At 42.0% G+C, this 23341-nt stretch overlaps 3 protein-coding genes across 5 annotated transcripts in view; all 3 read right to left on the reverse strand.

The window, feature by feature from the left end:
• The window catches only part of LOC146981179 (NXPE family member 3-like), a 33879-nt gene extending 11037 nt beyond the window's left edge, over positions 1-22842 (reverse strand). Inside the window, exons 1-7 of one of the 3 annotated variants that reach the window (XM_085786222.1) lie at positions 22677-22842; positions 15226-15449; positions 13878-14306; positions 12768-13063; positions 12337-12407; positions 11334-11528; positions 10309-11250 (exon numbers count right to left, since the gene is read on the reverse strand). In XM_085786222.1, coding sequence (XP_085642348.1) covers positions 10709-11250; positions 11334-11528; positions 12337-12407; positions 12768-13063; positions 13878-14306; positions 15226-15381 — 1689 coding nt within the window. In that variant the 5' untranslated portion in view covers positions 15382-15449; positions 22677-22842 and the 3' untranslated portion in view covers positions 10309-10708. Of the gene's footprint in view, positions 1-5600; positions 5884-10308; positions 11251-11333; positions 11529-12336; positions 12408-12767; positions 13064-13877; positions 14307-15225; positions 15450-22676 lie in introns of those variants that run through there. The other 2 variants (XM_085786223.1, XM_085786224.1) reach the window with 2 other exon arrangements.
• The window catches only part of LOC146981176 (nuclear factor 7, brain-like), a 454853-nt gene that overhangs the window by 31464 nt on the left and 400048 nt on the right, over positions 1-23341 (reverse strand). The gene's annotated exons all lie outside the window — the stretch shown is intronic.
• LOC146981180 (nuclear factor 7, brain-like) lies at positions 20749-22680 on the reverse strand. The gene has a single exon (XM_085786237.1). The coding sequence runs from the start codon at positions 22607-22609 to the stop codon at positions 21191-21193; it is 1419 nt and encodes a 472-aa protein (XP_085642363.1). The 5' UTR covers positions 22610-22680; the 3' UTR covers positions 20749-21190.

A 23341-nucleotide genomic window follows, 5' to 3' on the forward strand; every position in this document is an offset into this window, starting at 1 on the left:
GGTTCTTCCGTGTCTCTCGACTGGATTTCATCCTGGTCTGGTTTGGACGTGGAGCTCGATGGGAATGGAGCCTTGACATCTGTGGCAAGCGTGTTTACTTTTGAGCGCTTCATCTCTCTTACTGGTGTCTCTGCAGAGTGCCTCAAAGCATGTAAGGACGACACTGGATTACATGCAATACGTGCCTCTTTAGCGATGAATGCAGCAAACTCGTGAAAGCTTGGATAGTCTTGGCCTCGATCCAGCTTCTCTGTAACGTAGCGGTTCCACCCGGACGTCACCCATTCAGGAAGTTTGACCAGCATTTTCTGGTTCTCCTCGCAGTCATTCAGAACCTGTAAACCCTTTATATGAGACATGGCATTACTACAGGTTTGCAAGAAATCGCCGAATTCTCTCAGTTTGACATACTCTTTGCCACCAATCCTTGGCCACATATTTAGCTTCTCTCTGAAAGCACGTTGCACGACAAAGGAGTGACCATATCTTGCGTTCAACCGATCCCATGCTTGTTGATAGGCCTCCTCGTCTGTTCTGTAGAAGCTGCCTTCAAGAAAGGATTTAGCCTCCCCAGCTATGTACCTTTGCAGGTAGAACAGCCTATCTGCAGGGTTGGAGCATCGTCTTTCTATAAGAGCTTTAAAGCTTGTGCTCCATTCTGTGAACTTCAGAGGATCACCTGAGAATACGGTAGGTTCTGGGGTTGGAAGGCGAGTGAGAGCTAATGATTCTTGAAATGCCTGGATTAAGGATGCCTCATTTTTTACAGCCTGCTGTTCTTGACCTGGGATAGAGCGAGTGAATGGGTTTGTATCATTAACTTGGCTTTGCACCGAACTGCATGATCCATCCTTTGTTTTTGTCTCTTCTTTAATGTAAACATTTAGCTTTGCTTGAATAACATCAACGTCTCTCTGATTTTCAAGTTTTCTCAACTGCTGGCGTTGAGCTTCAATCGCAGCTTCCATATCAATTTCAGCTTTCTTTGCAGCCAACTGAGCAGCTGTTTCTGCTCTCTTAGCTGCTATGCTAGGTGATTCCGAGAGATGCTCTGAACGGTGGCAGCTGTGTGCAGTAACTCTGGAGGCTGCGGATCCGTATATGGACCTAGCGTATTCATTGTCAAGTAGCATGCGTAACCTTGATCTTTCTGCCTCAGCATCAAACTCACCTCCTCCTTCAGTGAGGCGCACTCTCATTAATTGCAGTAAGTCTGCTGTCACAGCTGAGCATGCATCAATTTTTCTCCAAATTTCTTGACTTGGTACGACTTGGAGTCGGATACTATCATACAGCTCCTTTAACTCTGAGTCCAGCTTCTCAGCTTCATCCATCATGTCATACATGTCACTTTCAGAGCAGTCTTGCTTCAACCTTGTACGAATGTCTCTTACGTTACTTTTCCATTTCTCATATGTTGCTTTAAACTTCTTCTCCTTTTGAGTTAGCTCTTGGTCTTTCAGTTCTTGCATTTTGGGTGTTAATCGTCTTTCACGAGAGGATTTTCTACTTTTTCCCTCATCTAGCTCGCCTGCATTTTGCTCTTGTGGCATAACATTAGACTGCTTATCACCATTTTGATACATTTTTAACCTTTTAGAATTACCATATGGAGAAAGCAAGGTAAGTTATGATGGCTATAATTAGCAGTGAGTAACCAAAACACAGAATGATACCCTTATTACTTAGTTAGCACCAGAGATTAACTTTCCCAACTTATTGAAATCAAACATTGTCAAGCAACAGTCTTTTCAGCAAAACAACACAACAATAGTGGTTATCAGAGCATTCAGTAGATTCTTCTTTTCTTTTTCTTTTTACTTTTCTGAATGTTCAGAATCCCTTTAACGTCTTTGTTGTTATGATTGAACAGTAACTTAAGTTCTATCCATCAACTTCCTGAGGCATAATAATGGCACAGTCAAACCTGTGGATCACGTTGTAGCCTGAAGCTGCTCCACGGAGTGTCAGTGAGACCTGTAGCTTGCTGCAGGATGTAAAGCAACGACGCCGCCTTTCGCCGTAGCCCGTAGCTTGTTGCAGGATGTAAACACCGCCGCCGTCCGTTGCAGCTCGTAGCTTGTTGCAGGATGTAAACACCGCCGCCCGATATAGCTCGTAGCTTGTTGCAGGATGTAGACACCGCCGCCCGATATAGCTCGTAGCTTGTTGCAGGATGTAGACACCGCCGCCCGATATAGCTCGTAGCTTGTTGCGGGGATGTAGACACCGCCGCCGCTCGTTGTAGCTCGTAGCCGGTAGCTTGTTGCGGGGATGTGATACAACGTTGCACTCTGAAGCCTCGTGATGGATTAGGACACGTTTTCACTGTATCTACCCTGGTAAATGACTGACGCTTCGTACTGATGTCCACAACCATTTATTCTCTGGTGAAGTTACGGAACACCGTGAAAACTGCAGTAAAACAAAACACATTTTACATACATTATTCTCACAGCATAGTTTCTTACACATGGGTACACAACTTTCAATATTCAGAATAATTACCGTGTACGCCTGCTAAACCAGTGATAGACAGTCCTTTCGTCTCTTTTCGTCTCCTTTCTTCTCTCCCTCTTTCTCTCCCTCTCGCCACTTCTCACTCACAACTTCCGGCTCACGTATTACGTGACTCTGACAGGAAGTAACTTTTTAACAATTTTAACAATTTTAACTCAATATTCTAATAATGTCTAATAGCAGGACTATGAATTTAACTGCAAAATGTTTCATTGCAAATTTATATGAACATAATAAAGAAACAATTAGAAAGCAAATGTGACCGTATCACTAACTTTCTGTGTGTCGCCACGGTAACCCATAGCTGTATTATGGCGACAGCTACACAGCTGTTTCAAATGTCCCTCACGCCACCGTGCGTAGTGATTGTGGTCACACTGCGCGATCAATATCTGTATATAAATCACCTTATTAATATTCTATTGTTCTGCAATGAACAACAACCGATTTGAATGAACAACATATTTTTAATAAACAAAACGTGTTTATGACATGAATCAACAGATATTCAGCAAAGTGAGGGGAAAATGCCGAGGGTAAAATGACAATATGTTCAACTGTGTATCCATAAACATGACTTAGGACAGGGAAATAAGTAAATAAAATGAAAATGCAGTCGTCCAACAACTCGTACAAAAGAAGAAAGGCGAGTTTAATCGAAATGCGGATCTTGACAATTACGCACGGGACAAAAATATTTATTTCTTTATTTATTTATTACACACCCCCACCCCGTCTGGTCTTCCGACAAGGATGTAATTTATTTATTTGTTTGTTTGTTTGTTTATTTATTATTCTGCACCAACGCCAAGATCAGTAAATAAATAATAACCAAAATGACGGCTTGGATGAAAGCTATGTCAGACACACCAGGTTCAATAAAGCTTCAAAGGGGAAAAAAAGTTTTCCAGCTCAGTGCGTCGTTCAGCGCCGCGTCCGGTCGGCTGGATCACTTTACTCTGAGCGTCACATATCGCCGCGAAGGGGGTTGCATTGGAATGAATTGAAATCCCCGCTCGTCACCTCATGACGAAAAACGGGTACCTAATGAGTCAGGCATGTGACGAGGAGGGACAGTGACCGTTCGTCAGGGGGTTGACGCACTGGGAGTGAGAACGTGTTGTTGATACAGTATTTAGAACTTCCACCTGCAAGTAACGTTTAACCACTGCAGTCAAGCCCATAGACTGTAAAAAGAAGGTCAAGCCTCCACTTAATCACAGATCTATTACATCTTAGATCCATGAGATACATCCATGGATATGCTCTACAAAAAATACAGTCGAGCTATCACCAGCATTGTAGATTTTCAAAGGAAAACTCCACTAATTTTTCTTATTTTCACTGTGTTCCCAGTAAATTCAGATTTAGCTATATTGAAAGGAAACTACCTGTTATTACAGAACAGCACCTCAGAGAGTGTCACTCAGAAAATATCAGAGCAGTCTAATGTACTGTAGCACCTTTATTTTGGAATCAGTCCTTATACGTTACTTGCAGGTGGGAGCTTCAGTCAGAAAAAAAATTATCACGAAAAACAGAAAATAGGGGAGACCGGGGATGGTTGTAACACTTTTGGTTTCAGCTTCGATAACTTGCAGAGTGTTCATGGTAGGGCTCTCAAATTTTGACAAATAGCAATGCCCTAAACTGCCCTAAACTTCTCAAAGTATATCACAGAATTCACTATTTGATGTCAAATGCAAGGAGTGTCACAACCTGGGGTAAATTGTAACAGCAAGATTAAAAACTAAAAACTGAGACCAAACCAAAAAAAACATGCATCTATGTAAGTTTATTGTGCATGTTCCAACACTAAAGCATCTTCCCATGGTTCAGTATGCACAAAAAGAATTCATCACTGACGGCTAAATGAAGAACAGTGTCAGTGGTGTGGATCCTAACATTAGAAAGCTGATATATTCTGATAATAATTATTCTGATAATTCTGATAATACCAGTGAATGCTGAACATGTATGAATGGAAACCTTCAGCAGGAGGTCAGAAGCAGATCATACAATTCCAGGAAAGATGGTGACACTTAATGACACTTAAAAAAACAACAAAGGTAAAAGGTGTAACAACCATCCCCACCCCTGTCAGCCATTATTTGACTAGCTGTACCAGCATGGTGGTTTGAAATAAACATTGATGAAATGACTCATATTTCACTTGAGAACCTGCTCTTTCATCTTATACAAGTTATCTAATTCAAACTTCAACGGTATCGATACTAGTCAAAATTTATAGGCTTGTCCAAAATATTAGTTTTTGACCTAAAAAAGTGTTTTTTGGCTGTAAAACCTACACACTTATTCACGCAGCCATGCAAATTATGCAAATTTGCAAATTTGCATGGCCCAAATGGGAATGTAGAATGTTGATTATAGAAAAGAAACACACATTTCAGGGCCACTGCTTTGTATGATCAGATAGATCAGGTGCTGTAGGCTAAAGAGTAAAGGCTGAAATTCACAAGCAATGTCAGAGAGTGAGTGGGCACACATAATATTGATCACATAACTCTAATGTTATCCCTTATTGGTGAAAGTGATGCTGTTACAACCATCCCCGGTCTCCCCTAAATAAAAATGTTTTGAGAGATAGTTGTGAGTGAAGAAGGGCTCCCCCTCCTTACAAAAGCCAATTTAACCACTGAGCGTAACCAAAACAGTGGAAAAGCGAGCGGACTTGCATAGTTGCCTCCTGTCTTTCTGTGTAAATATCTCATGTTACAACATGAACACCTGCGGCCTACATTCAAGTGCAGCCGTTACAACCATCCCTAACCATCCCCGGTCTCCCCTAATTAGTCAGAAAAACAGAACAAAAATTTTTAAAAAACAAACAAAAAAATAAATTACTCAGAAAAACAGGATTTTTAAAATTATTATTCAAGTGAGCGCAATACGCTTCCGTATTAGAAGATTGCCTTGCATTACTTTATTATTCTTGTTGGGGGAAAAAAATCACACAAAAAAATACAAATTCATTCAAAACTAAACCTATTTGTGTAACATAGAAACTTGAAATTGAATTGTTAATAACACAAATTCAAATTATGTTAAATTAACTTTACCTTAGATTGGCTTTTTTCAAAAGGGCAGGTCCTCCCCTCCTCTAAGTAGATGTCATGTAGCACATAGATTAAAACGAACGCAGCCAGTAACAGGAAGATGACTCTGTACTTTGGAAGGCAAAAGTTTGCCTCCCTTGTTTTACAAGCTTGGACCATCCTGATCAGGAATCTGTCTTCATTTCTGCTGCTGCAACCCACTGTGACCAGTTAATCTGGAACTGGAATTAAAAAATCAAACAAAAGAAAGTTGTAACACAAAACTTGTTCTTGCAAAATAATGTAAAACCCAAATTGTAAAATCCTCACTATCCAAATAGTTAGTCGTGTCTGTCTGGCTCCTAGGCACTATAGGACCAAAATAAAATAATAATTTAAAAAAAGTCACATAGAAATCAAGCGCAGCCACTGACAGCAACCTCTCTTTACAATTTATCTCCAGGTGACTATGCCGTGAACCTTTAGCAGGATAGGGTAAATATTTGAAAATATTTTGACACTGCTCCCTCAGGCAATCTTTCAAAAACACCACAAACACAGGTCACGCCCAGCCAGGGCCGGACTGGGAGACTTTTTCAGGCCAGGAGTCAGTCATGTAACCAGGCCACCCTGGCCTTGCCCACATACGCACGTTCACGCCCACACCTACATGCATTGGCACGCATGTACACACACATGCACGCACGAACACACACACACACACACACACACACGCGCACAGTGCATTCCAAATAGAAGTTCAAATATGGGACCTATGTACAAACTAAGTTAGGAATATACAGTAACTTTTGTGTTTGGGGCCGGGCTGGTAAATACAGTAACACAACAATCCTCAGCAAAATCCACTAACACACTTACTAGAAGAGAATAAAGGTTTAACGCAGTGCCAAGGTTACATAAAAGTCATATCACGTGGAATGTCAACTGCCTCTTTGGCATATATTTTTATAGCCTACAATATAACCTAATAAACAAAGACAACAAAGTCCAAATCAAACAATTAATCAGCTATGAGGGGACAGCCTTTGAATACATGTTCACAGAACATGCACGCACTGATAGACGCAATGTATAATACAGTCCGAGAGTATAGTTCCTAATAAGCAATCACATAATATTGACTCATATTCTAATACAGGGCTGGGATACCAGCAAGTGAGCAACAGACAGCAAAATTCAACACCACTAGTGCTTAATAGAATGGCAGCTATTACCGTATTACAAATGAGAGCCATTTATGTCAAATGGCAGTGCTTGTTGGTGTTATGTCTGCAACTTGCATGTTGTTGCTCTAGAAATGATTCTGTACCTTCTGCCAACTGCTCTGCACTGGCTTCTCCTGAAGTACCAGCAGGACTCATGTCATCACCATCACCACCTTTGAATAGCAAACATAAGCTTACAGTGTTTTTCCATACACTATAGTTCATACAGTAAGATAGTGTAGCCTATGCCTCACTTAATTTGCCCTTGTATTCACCCTTGAGAGAGAGAGAGAGAGAGAGAGACGCAGGCCAGCAGGCCAATCATAGGCCGGCGCTTCGGGAAACCTCCCGGTTCTCCCAATGGCCAGTCCGGGCCTGCGCCCAGCTATTCACAAATAAACTCAGTGTGGTTTGCAAATAAGAAACCCTAACCCTGACCTATCAAACAAATACACCATGCTTCAGAAACAAATAAAATATTTCTTTAAATAAAAAAACATATCCTTAAGTACAAACAAAAATATCTTTCAAGTACAAAACACAATTCTACAACTACAAACAAAATTACAACTATGGCCTAGAGCTACTGTTAGGTGTTATGTGTGCATGCACGCTGTGTTCAAATGCACAGGAGTAAATTGGCAGATGGAAGGGTTAGGGTTAGGGTCAGGGTTAGGGTTAGGGTTAGTTGTCTGTGGATGTATTATATTATCTTGATACCGGATCGAAAATGGTGCCCGTTTATTTCAAATGGAGTTGCTCGCCTGGCACATACCCAGACTTCCGGGTTTACTGCCACATTATGGGGCCCATAGAGCATGCGCTGATGCGCAGTAGAGTCACCCCCCCATGATGCTCTGGGGCCTCCCATCATGCCCCACGGCAATCAGAATAGGCCAATGACCATTCAGGTTTTGGCGCTGCGCGTTCATGAATGTTATACTTGTGGATTTAAAGGGACAACGAGAAGTTTGTATTTGGTTATAAAAAAGTCTCACATTAATGCGGATGAATCTATGCCAGTCCCCGAAGTCTTTTTTTTTTTTGAGAGGAACTAAGCTGGATTTTCCTGTGGCTATGCTACATTTTCACCCTAATTAAAAAGCTCTGGAGTAATTGTGATTGTTAACTACATGACTTATAACTTGTTACTAGTGAGAACTGAGGCTCTCTGCTTCTGCAGCAGCTTCTCCTTCTGCAGCACAGCAACACAAACGCACTCAGTAATCTGCATTCTTTTGCTTATGACTACACAAATATACACTTCCTAACATCGTATATCCACCACTCCATCTATTGATTTTTTGATGGCTTTGTTGTAAACAAATGCACATGGCGATGTATTGATTTTTTGATGGTTTCATGCATAGTGTGTTATGATTAGGTAGGCCTACTAGGTCTGGTGTAAAAGTTGTTTGTCTAGAGATTATAACACTTTGGCTTGGACTTTCAACACTCTGGAGTGAATGATTGTGACATCGTCATTAGGCTAGATAACAATTAAACATTACACGTTCAGTGACACTAAACTTAGTGTGGCAGTGGATGGTATTTCAATGATGTCACATATTTATTTCAATGACGTCACAGATTTGGTATTTCGATGGCGTCCACCCAGTAAAAAAATCCCCACTACACCACTGCCTGTAATGGTGTCTCAGCTCTGATCGACAATGTCAGACTTACCTTCATTTTCATTCACCTGAGTCAATGATTATCACCTGTGAACACTGTCATGTTTTGTCCACAGCAGGTGGATGTATGAACATGTCAACTGTAATTTAACACTTTATTTCATTCACAACTTAATTTCTTGTTGTTGTTTGCAAGACACAACCAATGACACGTCGTGTAATTTTTATTTGAAATACACAGATGATTTTCAATGTGACAAAAACAATGAGGTGAAATGTTAAAGTGTGAACATTTTAACAGCTTGACTGACACTGATCCAGTTTGACAAGGTTTTTACTTTTCTGTCACTGTAACAAGAAACATGTTCAGTGTGTTTCAGTATTAATTCAATCATATGTCCAATCATTGCGCATAACACACAGTATACAAAGTTGACATTAAAAGGTACACTTATGGATTCATTTCAATTAAATTAATATATACTTTTATTATCCCTGTGGGGAAATTAGTTTTAGACCCTGTCTGTCCGTCTGCAGTTCCATTACCAGAGAAAGCAATCCCTGCAGTGGTGGATAACATTATTCATCATATACGATGTCATGATGTGTATATTTGTGTAGTCTTATGTTTAGTTTAGTTTATTTCATTCATTGAAAAAAGAAAATAAAACAATAAAAAAGTGGTACTTATGTTGTCTACCCCTTATCTGTCATAAACAAGAGATTACAGGTTACAGGGCGTGTTTAGACGAGAGCTGGGACACAAGGTCGGAGGCTCTGATCTTACAAGGTTGGTTTTCAGCCAAGAGACGCTAGGTGGAAGGTAGAGAGCCTCCATTCTCCCTATAACAAGTTACAAGTCATTTATTTAACCATCACAATTACTCCAAAGCTGTTTAATTAAAAATGAAGCATAGTTAAGGTAAAAAAAAATCTTGCATAGTTCCTCTTTAAATGAGATGATTCAGCAGTGGTTATTTGGTAAAGCTGACCCAAACCCTTTATTTTGTGCTGGCTCAGAAAAAGATTAGAAAAACTGGATAGTCCAGTCTGTGTGTGTGTTTGAAAAAAGCAGCACCTGGTGGAAATATGTAAATTCAGCATGTGTCTATGAATCTTCTCTCCTCTCCCAACAAACACACACATCTAACTGCCCTATTAAAGGGATAGTTCAACATTTTGGCAAATTGGCCCATTGCCATAATCGCTATAGTCATAGCAGTAGGTTCATTACCTTTAATTGTAGGTGTAAGCTATTTTCAGTACGGCGGAGCGCAGCAGCAGGCTGCTCAGAGCTACGCTATGGAGGCTAAGGGAATTTCTTGGTTCCCCTCATTAAACTCATCAAATTCAACATCCCAAAACTCCACAGCGCTTTTGTAGACAAGTTGTGACCTGCACAACCACCACGCTATGAGATAATGACGGAACGATACGAAATGGAGCCGTTTTCGAGGTAAATACAGGGTAAATACGGAGACTGCTTGCTGAAAAACTGTCCCTGAACGCAACGCGCATCAGCGGTTTTGTATGAATTTACCTCGAAAACGTCTCCGTTTCGAATCGTTCCGTCATTATCTCATAGCGTGGTGGTTGTGCAGGTCACAACTTGTCTACAAAAGCGCTGTGGAGTTTTGGGATTTTGTATTTGATGAGTTTAATGAGGGAAACCAAGAAATTCCCTTAGCCTCCATAGCGTAGCTCTGAGCAGCCTGCTGCTGCGCTCCGCTGTACTAAAAATAGCTTACACCTACAATTAAAGGTAACGAACCTACTGCTATGACTATAGCAATTATGGCAATGGGCCAATTTGCCAAAATGTTGAACTATCCCTTTAAAGCAGTACTAAAGAACTTTCAGTTTTGGTTGAGTTTGGCGGCGCCAGTGGCCCAAAGCGGTACTGTTTTGCCTGAAGGAAGACTCCATTTCCCATGAGCACTAGCGCGTGGAAATTAACAGAAGACGTCCAAACTAAGTTTCTGTTAGCAGCGGATCATTTCTCAGATAATTTCACAGTAAACACACTGAGAAATCCGACGGAAAGGTGCCGCATTGCCTGCTCCCTCTTCGTCGTGACTCGCAAAAGTGAAAGTGAAACTTAAGTGAGAACCGGTTTCCTACCATGCTCCTCAAAGTTGCTTAGTCCCAGTGAAGGTGATACAGACCCCCTCAGGCCATGACAGAGGTGTCATTCAACCTGTTGTAAGTCGATGTACCATCACAAAAGTTATGAAAATATTATATGAAGGTTGAAAAGTTCCTTAGTGTTGGTTTAAGGGCATATGTAGGATAAAACAACATCAATCATGTTTTTAATGATGGGTGGCTGTGGGTGGAGGTTGTGTGGCAGGTGGTGGGCCAGGACCATCTCCCAGGCATCCACCAGATGAACGTTCAGTCCTTTGAAAATGGTTCTGAGCACCTTATCACCCTGCAGAGAGTACCAGTCGCTGTTGGTCAGTGTAACATCAAGCGTCAGCGCTTTAGGGTTTGCGGTGCGGATGATGACCACTGTGTCTGGAGCTCTGTCCAGCAGCCGCACCACGGCCCTGCGGATGCTCTGCAGCCTGCGGATGTATACCTCAATGGGGTAAGTGCTGAAGTGAGACCAGATGCCAATAACTACAACGGTGCTTCTGCCTCCAGTTAAACCGTCTAGTTCATTGGCGATGTAATGGAGCTGGCTGGTGGGAACATTACCAAAGCGAATAGGAGGACCATGGCAGCGGTACGTCACCAAGGTGTTGCGTGCATTATCTAAAGCCATGAAAGGTCCAGCTTGCTTCAGACTGTGCAGGTCGAACTCAATGAGATCTGGAAGCATTCAACAAGAAACGAAGAATTAATTCCACAGCGAGAATAACATCAAACAGAAGAAATACCTGCAGGTCAGGTACCTGGTACTGCTGTAGTGAGGTGTTCAAACCACTGTCTGACGGTGGAGTCTCCATAAAGGTGGACCTGAATGCCTCTCAGACAGTCACCGATGGTGGAGGTGTTGAATTGTTGAACCTGGGCTCCCCTCAGTGCTCTCCAATTTCCTTTGTAGTAATAACCGGCGTGTCCAGACTTCACATCACTGATGTTCACTTCTGCTGGACATGAGGGGAAGTGTGAAGGATAGAGACGCCAGTAAGTCTTATTTTTTAAATTTGGGCTCAGGTCAATGTGTTGTCACTGAAAACAAATCTTTATCCAAACCAAAATCAGCCAACAATCTTTAAACCTCCCTATGCCCATCTCTCTCCCTCTGTCTCAATGTCCAATATGTATTGGTCATTATCTGCATTTATTGATCCTTCTATCATTACATTATTATTATTGTTGACTATACTAGGTTTTAATGAGAGAATTATATGTACTGTGCATTGATGTTTTCATGGAAGCATTTTTTAAATTCCACTGCTTTTTGTGCAATGACAAAAAACTGATTCTGATTTTCACTTTGCATCACTAATTGTGCCCTTTCCTCTCTGCGTAACCGTGCATGTAAACTTTTTTTTTTCTTTTTTTTTTTTTTTTACAAAAATGTGGGCTTTCGATACAACTTCCAATAGCTGGTGCAACTTTTTACTTTCAGCCTTCTGATCTGTTTTTCACTGTAAATTGCATTGAAGCCAGCATGAGAAAATTAAGATTACCGGTAAATGTATTGTCTGTTGTGCAGGAAATTTTGCTTCGCTTTCCCACAGCCACGAGAAACACACACAAGTATACAAAAAAAATATGGAAATGGTGAATAAAAACACTGATTGAGCAGCATATACCCACCACCACCCACACATACAATCAAACATCGGTTCTGTTTGCACAAAGCTTCCTGCCTGATTTACCTCTAACAACCTGTCGTATATTTAAAGTAGAACAACATTGATCATTATTGTCAAAATCCTGCTTTACCTGTTGTTTTTGGCAACACAGTGACACTGGCAGGTCCTGAAGCATTAATAGAGACTTTCATGTTGACTTTACTGATGGAAAACAGAGTGAACATAATAAAATGGGTTACAGCAGACTGCTGCTTCAAAAACTGTAAATCTATTTTAAATATGCACATCTACTAGCTATAGGTAATACTCTACTGTATATGTACTGTATGTATTCCAGACTAAAATGAAGATACACTTTGTTGATCCCCGGCTGGGAAATGACTGTGTTACAGCAACAAGCAAATAACACAAAAAACACAATACAAATAGAAAAATACGACCAATAGTTAGAATAAAGAAAAAGAAACACAATTTTTAATAACAAATATATAAAAATATATACATGATGTACAGATGTAAAGTCATTCAAAAGGAAGGTCCTACGTGTCTCTGCTCCCTCACCTTTGAAAAAGCTGCTCCTCCTTAGCCGTGAGATTTCTTCTGAACCCTCCCATAGAGTGTGTGACCCTGGTGTCACAGCTCAGCTTCTTTGGCTTGTAGCAGAACCACGGTTCACCTGTTTGGAGGTCAGTGTAGTTGCACAGCGGCTGCTGGGTCGGATGCAGACAGACGTTACAGGTGGTCCTCTCAGACACCGAGCCTGAGCGGAAGGTGCTTTGAAAGTAAACCCTGTCTGGCTGTTCCCTGGTCAGTCTTTGCAGGACGGTCACAGCCTCACCAGGGTGAACCAGTGTCACCTGATGGGATAGAGAAACAGAGCTTTCACTGAGAAAACAAGCACAGGCCTCGAGAGGGTGTGGGGTTCAATTTGAATAAAGACTTACAACTAAGGATGTAACGATTCATCGTGACACGAATAAAAATCAGTACAAATGCGTGACGACTTGCATCGGTTGAAAAAAACGCGTTGCGTGAGAACAAAGTCTCTGGTGAGAAGTAGGTTACATTATCTCAAAAGTCACTGGTTAATTCACTTGTTCGACACCAGACGACGACGCCCACCACGCACACATACTAATTCACTCTCTTTTCTCTCTCTATCTCTCTTGTCCCTCAGTACCCCCCTTGCGGTCGCTCGTTGCTTATGAGTCTGGCAGTGTTGGGTCCGGTCAGGTTTTAATTACAGGCAGTATGCCTGTTTATCGCCAATAAACACGGTAGATGAGGTGAGTTAGTGACTGAGCTGAGGCTGATGGTTGGTCAGCAGCATGCAGCGGTGCGAGGCTCTGATTGCAGTGGACTGCTGCTCCAACTGACCGCAGTGGCAGTGATAGCCGACGTGAATTGGTGATAAATGGTGATGTGCAGTGTATCTGTAATGAAAGGTGACTATTTCAGTTGCAATTTCTCTTATGAATAAAAGATCATTTTATTAGGTCATAATTTGTCTGTAGCTCATTTTGATTTAAAAAGAATCGTGAGAAAATCGTAATCGTGAACAAAAAAATCGTGAATCGTATCGAATCGTGAACAAAAAATCGTGAATCGTATCGAATCGTGAGTTGAGTGTATCGTTACATCCCTACTGAACTTGAGTTTTTTTTGCGTCACCTCAACCTCAGCGCTCCCCTCCCAGAGCAAAGAGAACACAGCAGAATAGGAGCCATTGAGGTGATCCTCCATTTGCCCAGCCACACCTGCACCAAGCTCCCGGTTATGTAGACGGCTGACTAAGAAGTCCCCCCCAGATTGCTTGGGTTGGCCTCGGAAGTCGTACATTTTAATCAAAACCTCCAGCTGATCTCCTACACGCCACTGTCCTCCTCCCTTCTTTGGGAGGAGTGTGAAGGTGCTGTGAGCAGGATCACTGGTCTGCTCCAAAGAAACCAGAGCTGCGGTTTCAGGCCACGCAATGGAGTCCAGTATGAGGTCCTCTTCCTGAGCGTCCTGCGTGGTCAGTGGCTTGAAGGTGCAGAAGCCGTGATGCATGTAAGGTTCAGTTAAGACTTTTGGAAGGATCATGGTGGAGTTGACTTCATGCTGAAAGTGAGACGGAGAGAAAGTATTGGAAACAAATGAGCCAGCGAGGAACATGTTTCCTGCCACACAGTATGAAATTACTGTTGGTCACTTGTGTGCATGTGAAAACTAACAGTGAACATTTCAAATAGGGTCATCGACACTGATCTACTTTAAAAAGTTGATGCAACTCTTATTTGAATAATTAATTTATGTATCTCAGACAAGATTAAATCATTTGATTTAAACCCTGAACTTCCTGGTTGGGAAGCTCATGTGCTAACCATCACACCACCATGCCACTACACAAACTACTTATATAAAAACTTCATTTTTAAAAGAATTATTCAAAGAAAAAAATACTGAACACATTTATTTTCAGACAGGTGCATGGGACAGTGACAAGCAGATCCCAAACTCTGCACATTGTCAAACTTGCAAGGAAGATATTTGGCCACTGCAGTGTGTGAATATGACTGTGTGCTGTTTGTCTCGTTGCTCATTCATAGAACATATAAAAAATAAAGTAATTCATACCAAGTTTAACTTTGTTGAATCTAAATGGCTAAATATTACAAAGATTAGAAGTTTAAACAAAGATTAATCATGCTTGATCTACACAAATTATGCACAAATTGCCTCAACTCTTTTAAGTAGCTCCGGTAGTTAATGCAATATTGAAATATGCATGTAATATTTTATTTTTATCAATAACTGATGGGTATTTGGTGTTGAGTAGAAAAGAATAAAGATGACAAGGTTTTTTTGGTTGAGATTATGAACACAAGAAGATTGCCATGCATTACTTTTTCATTCTTGTTGGGAAAAAAATCCTTTGTTTCTAACTAACACAAATACATTTAAAACTAAACCTATTTGTGTAAACATACAAACCTGAAATTTAATTGTTAATAACACAAATTATATAAATTTACTTCACCTCAGATTGGCTTTTTTCAAAAGGGCAGGTCCTCCCCTCCTCTAAGATGATGTCATGTAGCACATAGATTAAAACGAACACAGCCAGTAACAGGAAGATGACTCCGTACTTTGGAAGGCAAAAGTTTGCCTCCCTTGTTTTACAAGCCTGGACCATCCTGATCAGGAATCTGTCTTCGTTTCTTCTCTGGCTGCTGCAGCCCACTGTGACCAGTTAATCTGGAACTACAAGTAAAAAAATCAAACAAAAGAAAGTTGTAACCCACAACTTGTTCTTGTGAAATAATGTAAAACTCAAATTGTAAAATTCTCACTATCCAAATAGTTTGTCATGTCTGTCTGGCTCCTAGGGTTCCTACGCAGTTATGGAAAGTATATGGAAAAGTATGAAATTTGATTTTATACATTTCCAGGTTTGGAAAAGTATGGAAAATGTAAACTATTGTCTGGAAATATATTTATCTTAATACTTATCTGGTTTTGGTCTTATCTTAAGTTATTTGGGTTAATTATTCTGTTAGCTACAATCTCCTGGAAATTATTTGGTTACATATCGGCATACAGATTCAGAATAATGAAAACAAAAGGTTAATTACATGCTTTTTTATATTATGCAGTATGCACATCTATTTACTCAAATATCACAAATTATTTGAATTTTTTTCCCGAGAAGTCTGGAAATTATAGGGTCTGGAAAAAGTATGGAATTTGGACATTTTAAATAACCCTGAAGTAAGTAAGTAAGGAAGGAAGTAAGGTTTATTTATATAGCACTTTTGACAGATAACAATCACAAAGTGCTTCACAATAAAATAAAATACAGCAGTAAAAACCTAAAAAATAAAATACAATGAATAAAACAATTTAACACATTAACTAAAAGCCTGCTTAAATAAAAAAGTTTTCAGTTGTTTCCTAAAAGAGTCCACAGATTCTGAACATCTTAGACTAAAAGAAAGAGGCAGGGCATTCCAAAGTTTGAGCTTCTCTTTTACTATTGCGGTCTATGGGAAAAATGCTTTTTGGGCATACCATGATTTGCAATACCATGAGTGCAGGCCACTGGGGAAAAAATCGGCTGAGATTTCCATATCCAGGTCTAATACATCCATGATTTGTGTGTGGATCTGAGTGCATTTGTGTGTGGATCATCAAGGCATAATATTACTGCCAAAAGTCACGTGACAGTTCTGTAGTTGTAGAATTGTGTTTTGTACTTTTTTGTTGGTCGGGCTCACCTCCACGCACAGTTTGGGCTCCATAACCCAACTCCTTGAGAGAGGTTGGACTCTCTTCCACTCTGGAGTTGCCCATGGTGAGAGGCAGCGAGCTGGTGTGGGCTTGCTCATAGCTCCCCAGGAGTTTTCCCTGGTGAATGAGAGGGTTGCCTCACTGCGCCTTCGGGTCGGGGATAGGTCTCTCAACATTGTTTCAGCCTACGGGCCGAACGGCAGGGCAGAATACCCGGCCTTCCTGGAGTCCCTTGAAGGGCTGCTGGAAAGTGCTCCAATTGGGGACTCCATTGTTCTACTGGGGGACTTAAACGCTCACGTGGGCACATGGGAGGAACGCCCTGCCCGATCTGAACCCGAGTGGTGTTTTGTTGTTGGACTTCTGTGCTAGTCACAGTTTTGTCGATAACGAACACCATGTTCAGGCATAAGGGTGTCCATCAGTGCACGTGGCACCGGGACACCCTAGCCCGGAGGTCGATGATCGACTTTGTAGTCGTGTCATCTGACCTCCGGCCGTATGTCTTGGACACTCGGGTAAAGAGAGGGGCTGAGCTGTCAACTGATCACCACCTGGTAAAGCTCCTATGTGGCAAGGCACCGGGGGTGGATGAGATCCGCCTCAAGTACCTCCAGTACCTTAAGTCTCTGGATGTTGTGGGGCTGTCATGGCTGATGCCTCTGCAACATCGTGTGGCAGTTGGGGACAGTGCCTCTGGACTGGCAGACCATGGGTGGTGGTCCCTCTCTTCAAAAAGGGGGACCAAGGGGTGTGTTCCAACTATCGGGGGATCACATTCCTCAGCCTCCCCGGGAAAGTCTATTCCAGGGTACTGGACCGATAGTCGAACCTCGGATTCAGGAGGAATAATGCGGTTTTCGTCCTGGTCGTGGAACACTGGACCAGCTCTATACCCTCCACAGGGTGCTCGAGGGTTTGTGGGAGTTTGCCCAACCAGTCCACATGTGCTGGACTTGGAGAAAGCATCCTGTGGGAGATGCTCCGGGACTATGGGGTTGGAGGCCCTCTGCTGAGGGCTGCACAGTCCTTGTACGACCGGAGCAGGAGCTTGGTTCGCATTGCCGGCAGTAAGTCGGCCTCCGGCAGGGCTGCCCTTTGTCACCGGTTCTGTTCATTATTTTCATGGACAGAATTTCTAGGCACCAGGACCTCCAGCATGCACTGGTTTGCAGCCGAGTGTGAAGCGGCTGGGATGAGAATCAGCACCTCCAAGTCCGAGGCCATGGTTCTCGACCGGAAAAAGGGGGCTTGCCCCCTCCAGGTCGGGGGAGAGTTTCTGCCTCAGGTGGAGGAGTATCTTGGGGTCTTGTTCACGAGTGAGGAAAGGATGGAACACGAGATTGACAGCCAGATCGGTGCAGCGGCCGCAGTAATGCAGTCATTGTATCGGTCCGTCGTGGTGAAGGAGTTAACCCGAAAGGCAAAGCTCTACGTTGGCCAGGTGTACTGCACCGTGTCAGGTATGCAGCAGGACCAGTGGTACAGCGTCGTCCAGGATTAAGCTGGCTTGTGTGATGAGTTCAATATCAATGTTCACATCAGTCTTATTTGTCAGTGCTTTGTTATGTTTTCATTCTTGTTTCTCAGCATTATGCTGAGAAACAAACTTGTGGCCTAAAATAAATCTAGACCAGTTTATGTAAGGCGAGACACTACAGACAAAAACGCAGTTATTTCATGCACTGATGAGACTAAGAGTCTGTCAGACTTAAAGCATGAGAGACCCTCTTAGTCAGAAAAGCCGAAATAGACAAAACACATTTCCAAAAGTCGTACAGTTCTGATTTTGTAATACATGGTTCGGGGACCCAAGACGAACGCGTAGATGTGTGTTCGGTCCTGATCGAGCCATTACTTTTCGAGAGGCGGGGCTTCAAACAGCCGCATTCCTCTGTATCCTTGAGGCCGCCGTTTCCATAGAAACCGACCAAATCACTTGAAACTTGGCCTGTGGACTCATGGTGAGGCCCTTATCCATCACCCCGAGACCCAACTCTGTGGAAGCATGGGAAAGCCAAGTGGCCCCCCGGGGCCCCCTGGGGCCCCTAGAGCAACGGGACCAAAATATTCTGATAGAGGACTCTCTGATATACAACCTATTAATATTTCATGATGATAACTTAAAGCGTGTATGTTTTGTTGAGAAAAAGCAGGAATGGCTGGATTCACTTTGATGTTTGACCCCTGTGACCTTTGACACTTACCAATTGGCTTTAGGCACAGCTCCCCTACTTCCTGATTGTACACCAGCTCCTTTAGCTAAAAATTCAGCCTGATAGGCCAAAGCATCTGGAAGCTATTAAAGAATTGCTGTTGAAACATTTATCCTTTAATATGAGGTCAGAGAAAGGAGCATTGCTTTTTGGCTATTTGTGACCTTTCTGAATGTCACAGAGCTCTTGGCTCCCAACAAAGGAGTCAGCCAGTTCTTTGAACAAATAGTTCATGGGTGGAAAAGATGAAAAAGATTTCCTTTTACAAATGGGACAGTTTTTGTTTCCAGCTTGTTCCCAGAATTGTTGCAGGCAGCTTGAACAGAAGCTGTGGCCGCAGTTCAGAGACACAGGATCTCTGAAAGTCTCTGAACACACGTGGCAACTCAGGAAACTTTCCAAGAGAGCGGCTTTCTGAGCCATTTCCTTTGATTTCCAGATTTCTTTAAATCAATAACAAGACTCACCAAAGTTCAGTCCCTTTGACTTTCTCTGTACAATCCACCGAGTCTGTGCGGCACGGTGGCACAGTGGTTAGCACTGTTGCCTCACAGCAAGAAGGTCCTGGGTTCTGTGTTGAAATTAAACTGTCATCAGTCTTTTTATCCACTAGGTGGTGCTGAGAAACTCAATCAAATTGATTATCTAAGTTATTTATCAATAAACGAAATCAAAACTATTGTTGCTTTGCAAATATGAGGAATGATGATTAACTGAATATCAAAACTTTAATACAATCAGCTGACAGTTACTAACAATTTAAAGTTTTGAGGTCAGGTTGTCATGTCATGAGACGTCATTGTAATTCGCTTCATGATAAAAAAACAACAACAACAACAACAACAACAATAATCTACTTTTATTACACTTAAATTTAATTTGTGAGTATGATATGAATTGTTCATAAAACACAATTTCTTTCTGTCATATTATAAAGAATATTCCTATCTTCAATGTCATTTTAGTATTTTCTAACACTTTCATGGTCTAAGCTCCTCTGTCCTATTTAAATCATGTCTTTATGATCACATTCAGAAATATCATGATGTAATTTGGGGTTTTGTCTATTAAACTTCAGCAGGGAGACTCAAGTCACTGTCTCTGCTCTTGAAAATAATCCAAACACTCACACGCATCTCAACTCTGATCAGCGAGGTCTAAATCTTCTTTAAGTCTCTTTATCTCTGACAATTATTAAATTATCAGGAAATGCAGTCAGGTTGTTAAGTCACCAGCAGATGGAGTTGTCTGCATGTAAACTACATATTTTCCCTTTTATTCCTAGCAACATAATTTAGTTTTGATCAGCTCATTTTTCCAGACAACTTTTGAATAGCTGAATATAGCAGTTACAGTAGTTTGTGTAAGACAGTGCTATGAGGAAATTAAGATAAAACATTATTGAGCACATTCAGATTCAAACTGTTAAAAATGCTAATTTTTCATTGGTTGTGGCGTCAGTTTATAAAATGAATCTCACAAAGACACAAAGAAAGTCTCCTGAACCTACTTTTATCTGCTTGTTTTCAGATCTGAACTTGTGTGTGCTGCTGTGGCCTGAGCACAAAAATAACACTTGACTTTTGGACTAAAATAAGCTCTGGCACCACAGCCAAGTTTCCAAAAAGGAGTGGGACAGGAACCGTCCTCTCACTTGGTCCTGTCAGCTGCCGTGTCTCACTCAGGGTCCCGATAGCAGTGGACTATCCACCCAGGATTTATTTACAAATTTCTGGATGAAATACATCTCACCTCATTATCTTTCAGACACTAGAATTCTTTACCATAATAAACTCACACTTTCTTAAAGCAAAACCCAATGACAAGTCCTCAATGTAAGTACAGTCAATCGCAAATATTTTTAGAATTAGTCTTCAAAAGAAACATACAGTAGCCTACACATGTGGACAAATGACAAAATATTAAGGAAGCCCTTCCTCCGTCCATGAAACAAAAAACATAAACAAAGCAGTATGAGATAATAACAGAGCGTTACGAGACGGGAATTGTTTTCGAGGTAAATGCAGAGACTGCTTGCTGAAAAACTGCCCCATTTTGCATGAATTTACCTCTAAAACAACTCTGTCTGGTAACATTCTGTTATTATCTCATAGCGTGGTGAATGTGCATGTCAAAACTTGTCCACCAGAGCGTTTTGGAGTTGTTGGATTGTGTATTTGATGAGTTTGATGAAGAGAAACCAAGAAATCCCATTAGCCTCCGTAGCGTAGCTCTGAACAGTTCGCAGCTCTGCCCCGCCGTTCTAAAAAATTGCTTGCACCAACAATTAAAGGTAACAAACCTACTGCTATGACTATAGGGATTATGGCAATGGGACAATTTGCCAAAATGTTGAACTATCCCTTTAACAAAAGCAATGCAAAGGTTGAGTAAAAACTCAGAGCTGCCAGACATTGCTGCTACTAGTTGAAGCGCATGTTCTAGAAAAAACAAACAAAAAACCTATCATGGTAGAAAAACTAACAGAACATCACAGACCTAAATGTGACATATTTTCATATCAGTGGTTTTAGCATCACCAGAATCTACAATATAAAAATAGGGGAAGAGTTTCTCAGTGAAAGTGTCTCTGTGAGTGAAGATGTGAGTCATGTCTTCAGGGTCGTAGAAGGACACCTCCCCCCTGTCATAGTCCAGCTGGACTCTGATCCTCTGGAGACTCTTCTCCACTGTCACAGTCTTGCCATCATGACCGATGTATTTTCCATTACGGTGACATAAAAACCACCGGATTCTACATTTCGGGGAAACAAATATCTCTCCCTTCCTGTCAATTGAATCTTTAACCAAACCCACATTCCAATTAGGATGATCTCCTACCCCCACCTCCCAGCTGTGTTTCCCTGAGCTGAAGCCCTCAGAGCCCAGAACGTTGGCATATCTAGTGAATCTCTCTGGATTGTCAGGAAGCTGCTGCTCTTTGTCTCCATTTCTCACACTGGTCAGATCATCAGACAGGTAGAGATAGGGATGTGCAGTGTTTGGATCCAGGATGACAGGAGTGAAGTGGACCTTCTCCTTGATCTTCTCCCAGACTCTGAAGGACAGGCTGCCCAGGTGTTTGGCCTCATCTATCAGAGCTCCTGAGAGCAGCTGTGGATCTGACAGTGAGCACTGGGCTCTGGCTCTGGTCTGAGTGGCTTTATGACTGCTGAGGAACGCCACCTTGTGTTTCTGCAGCTCTTCTTCAACAGCACAGATACTGTCTGACAGAGAGGAGATCTGCTCCTCAATCATCTTCATCTCTCTGCTCATAGTCTTCCCCTTCTGCTCCTCTTCCTCCCTCAGAGCTGCCAGTGTGGACTCCTCTTCCTCTCTCAGGAGCTGGTGGAGCTTGTTGAACTCTGCTCTGATCTGCCTCTCTGTGGACAACAGCTGCTTCTTGGAGTGTTGAATCATTTCATTGTAGGTTTTCTCAAATTGTTTGTATTTGTTCCTCTTGTCCTGCAGAGACTTTAAGTCAGATTTCAGCTGCTCTTTCAGGTCACTGACTGCTTCTTCTACAGGAACCACCTTGTGACTCTGGTGGACAGAAACCTCACAGACATGGCACACAGCTCTATCTTCATCCTTACAGAACAATTTAGGTTCTTCTTGATGTTTACTACAAACCACCGTTTGTTTTTCATGTTGCTTTTCAGCCTCTGATGATTCAGTTTTCTGTCTCTCAGCAAAGGCATCAGCCAGACCCTTCAGTGTAAAGTTCACCCCTGGAAAATCTTTTGAAGATTTCCTTCTACAAATTGGACAGTTTTTGTTTTCAGCTTGTTCCCAGGATTGTTGCAGGCAGCTTGAACAGAAGCTGTGGCCGCAGCTCAGAGACACAGGGTCTCTGAAAGTCTCTAAACACACACAGCAACTCAGGAAATGTTCAACAAAAGTGATTTTCTCAGCCATTGGAGACGCACCGTGATTTATGCCATTTTTTCAGATTTTCAGAATCCTTCAAAGCAACATGACTCACCAAAGTTTATTCCCTTCGACTCTCTCCGTACGATCCACTGAGTCTGTGTTGTTCAGTCACGGTCCAAACCTGTAATGTGATGCCTCCTGGACTCTGCTCAACTATTTTCAGTTTCATTAGTGCCTCATGGGGACATGGCGCTCTTGTAATCCTGTGTGTTTCTTCTTCTTCTTCTTCTTCTTTTCATCAGTGCCACTGGGACATGGCACTCTCTACAGTGGGTGGTGTCAACAGAGTATCTGTGTGTGTCTGTGAGTGCATGTGGATATGTGTGTCTGGCCCATAGACTGTATAAAAGGTTAGGGCCTGGCCGCTCTCAGTTTGTGTGTGTGTATGTGTGTTCGTGCCTTCATGTATGTATCTATGTTGGGCCACCCCAGACAGTACACATGGGCTTCAATGAGGATACCGTGGGTTTTTCATTCTTTAACAGAAGGGCACCAAGGGTGACAGTTTTTGAACTCTTTTTATACAAAGTGCAGCCAAACACCAGAGAGAGGAACAGCAGACCGCTCCTCTGACGGCTCAGCAGCGCTGTCCTCGGTTTTTTTTAGCAACTGTCAGGTATGCAAAAGCACATGGTGACCAAGTGGCAACCCTCCGTGACGTCACCCATTGGTTTGTGAAGGGCTGTTTTAGAAGCCAGGAGTTTGGCTTACAGGGCG

The sequence above is a fragment of the Trachurus japonicus genome, chromosome 9 (genome assembly GCF_045865225.1).
Source record: "Trachurus japonicus isolate A0001 chromosome 9, Traja_1.0".
Lineage (NCBI taxonomy): Eukaryota > Metazoa > Chordata > Actinopteri > Carangiformes > Carangidae > Trachurus > Trachurus japonicus.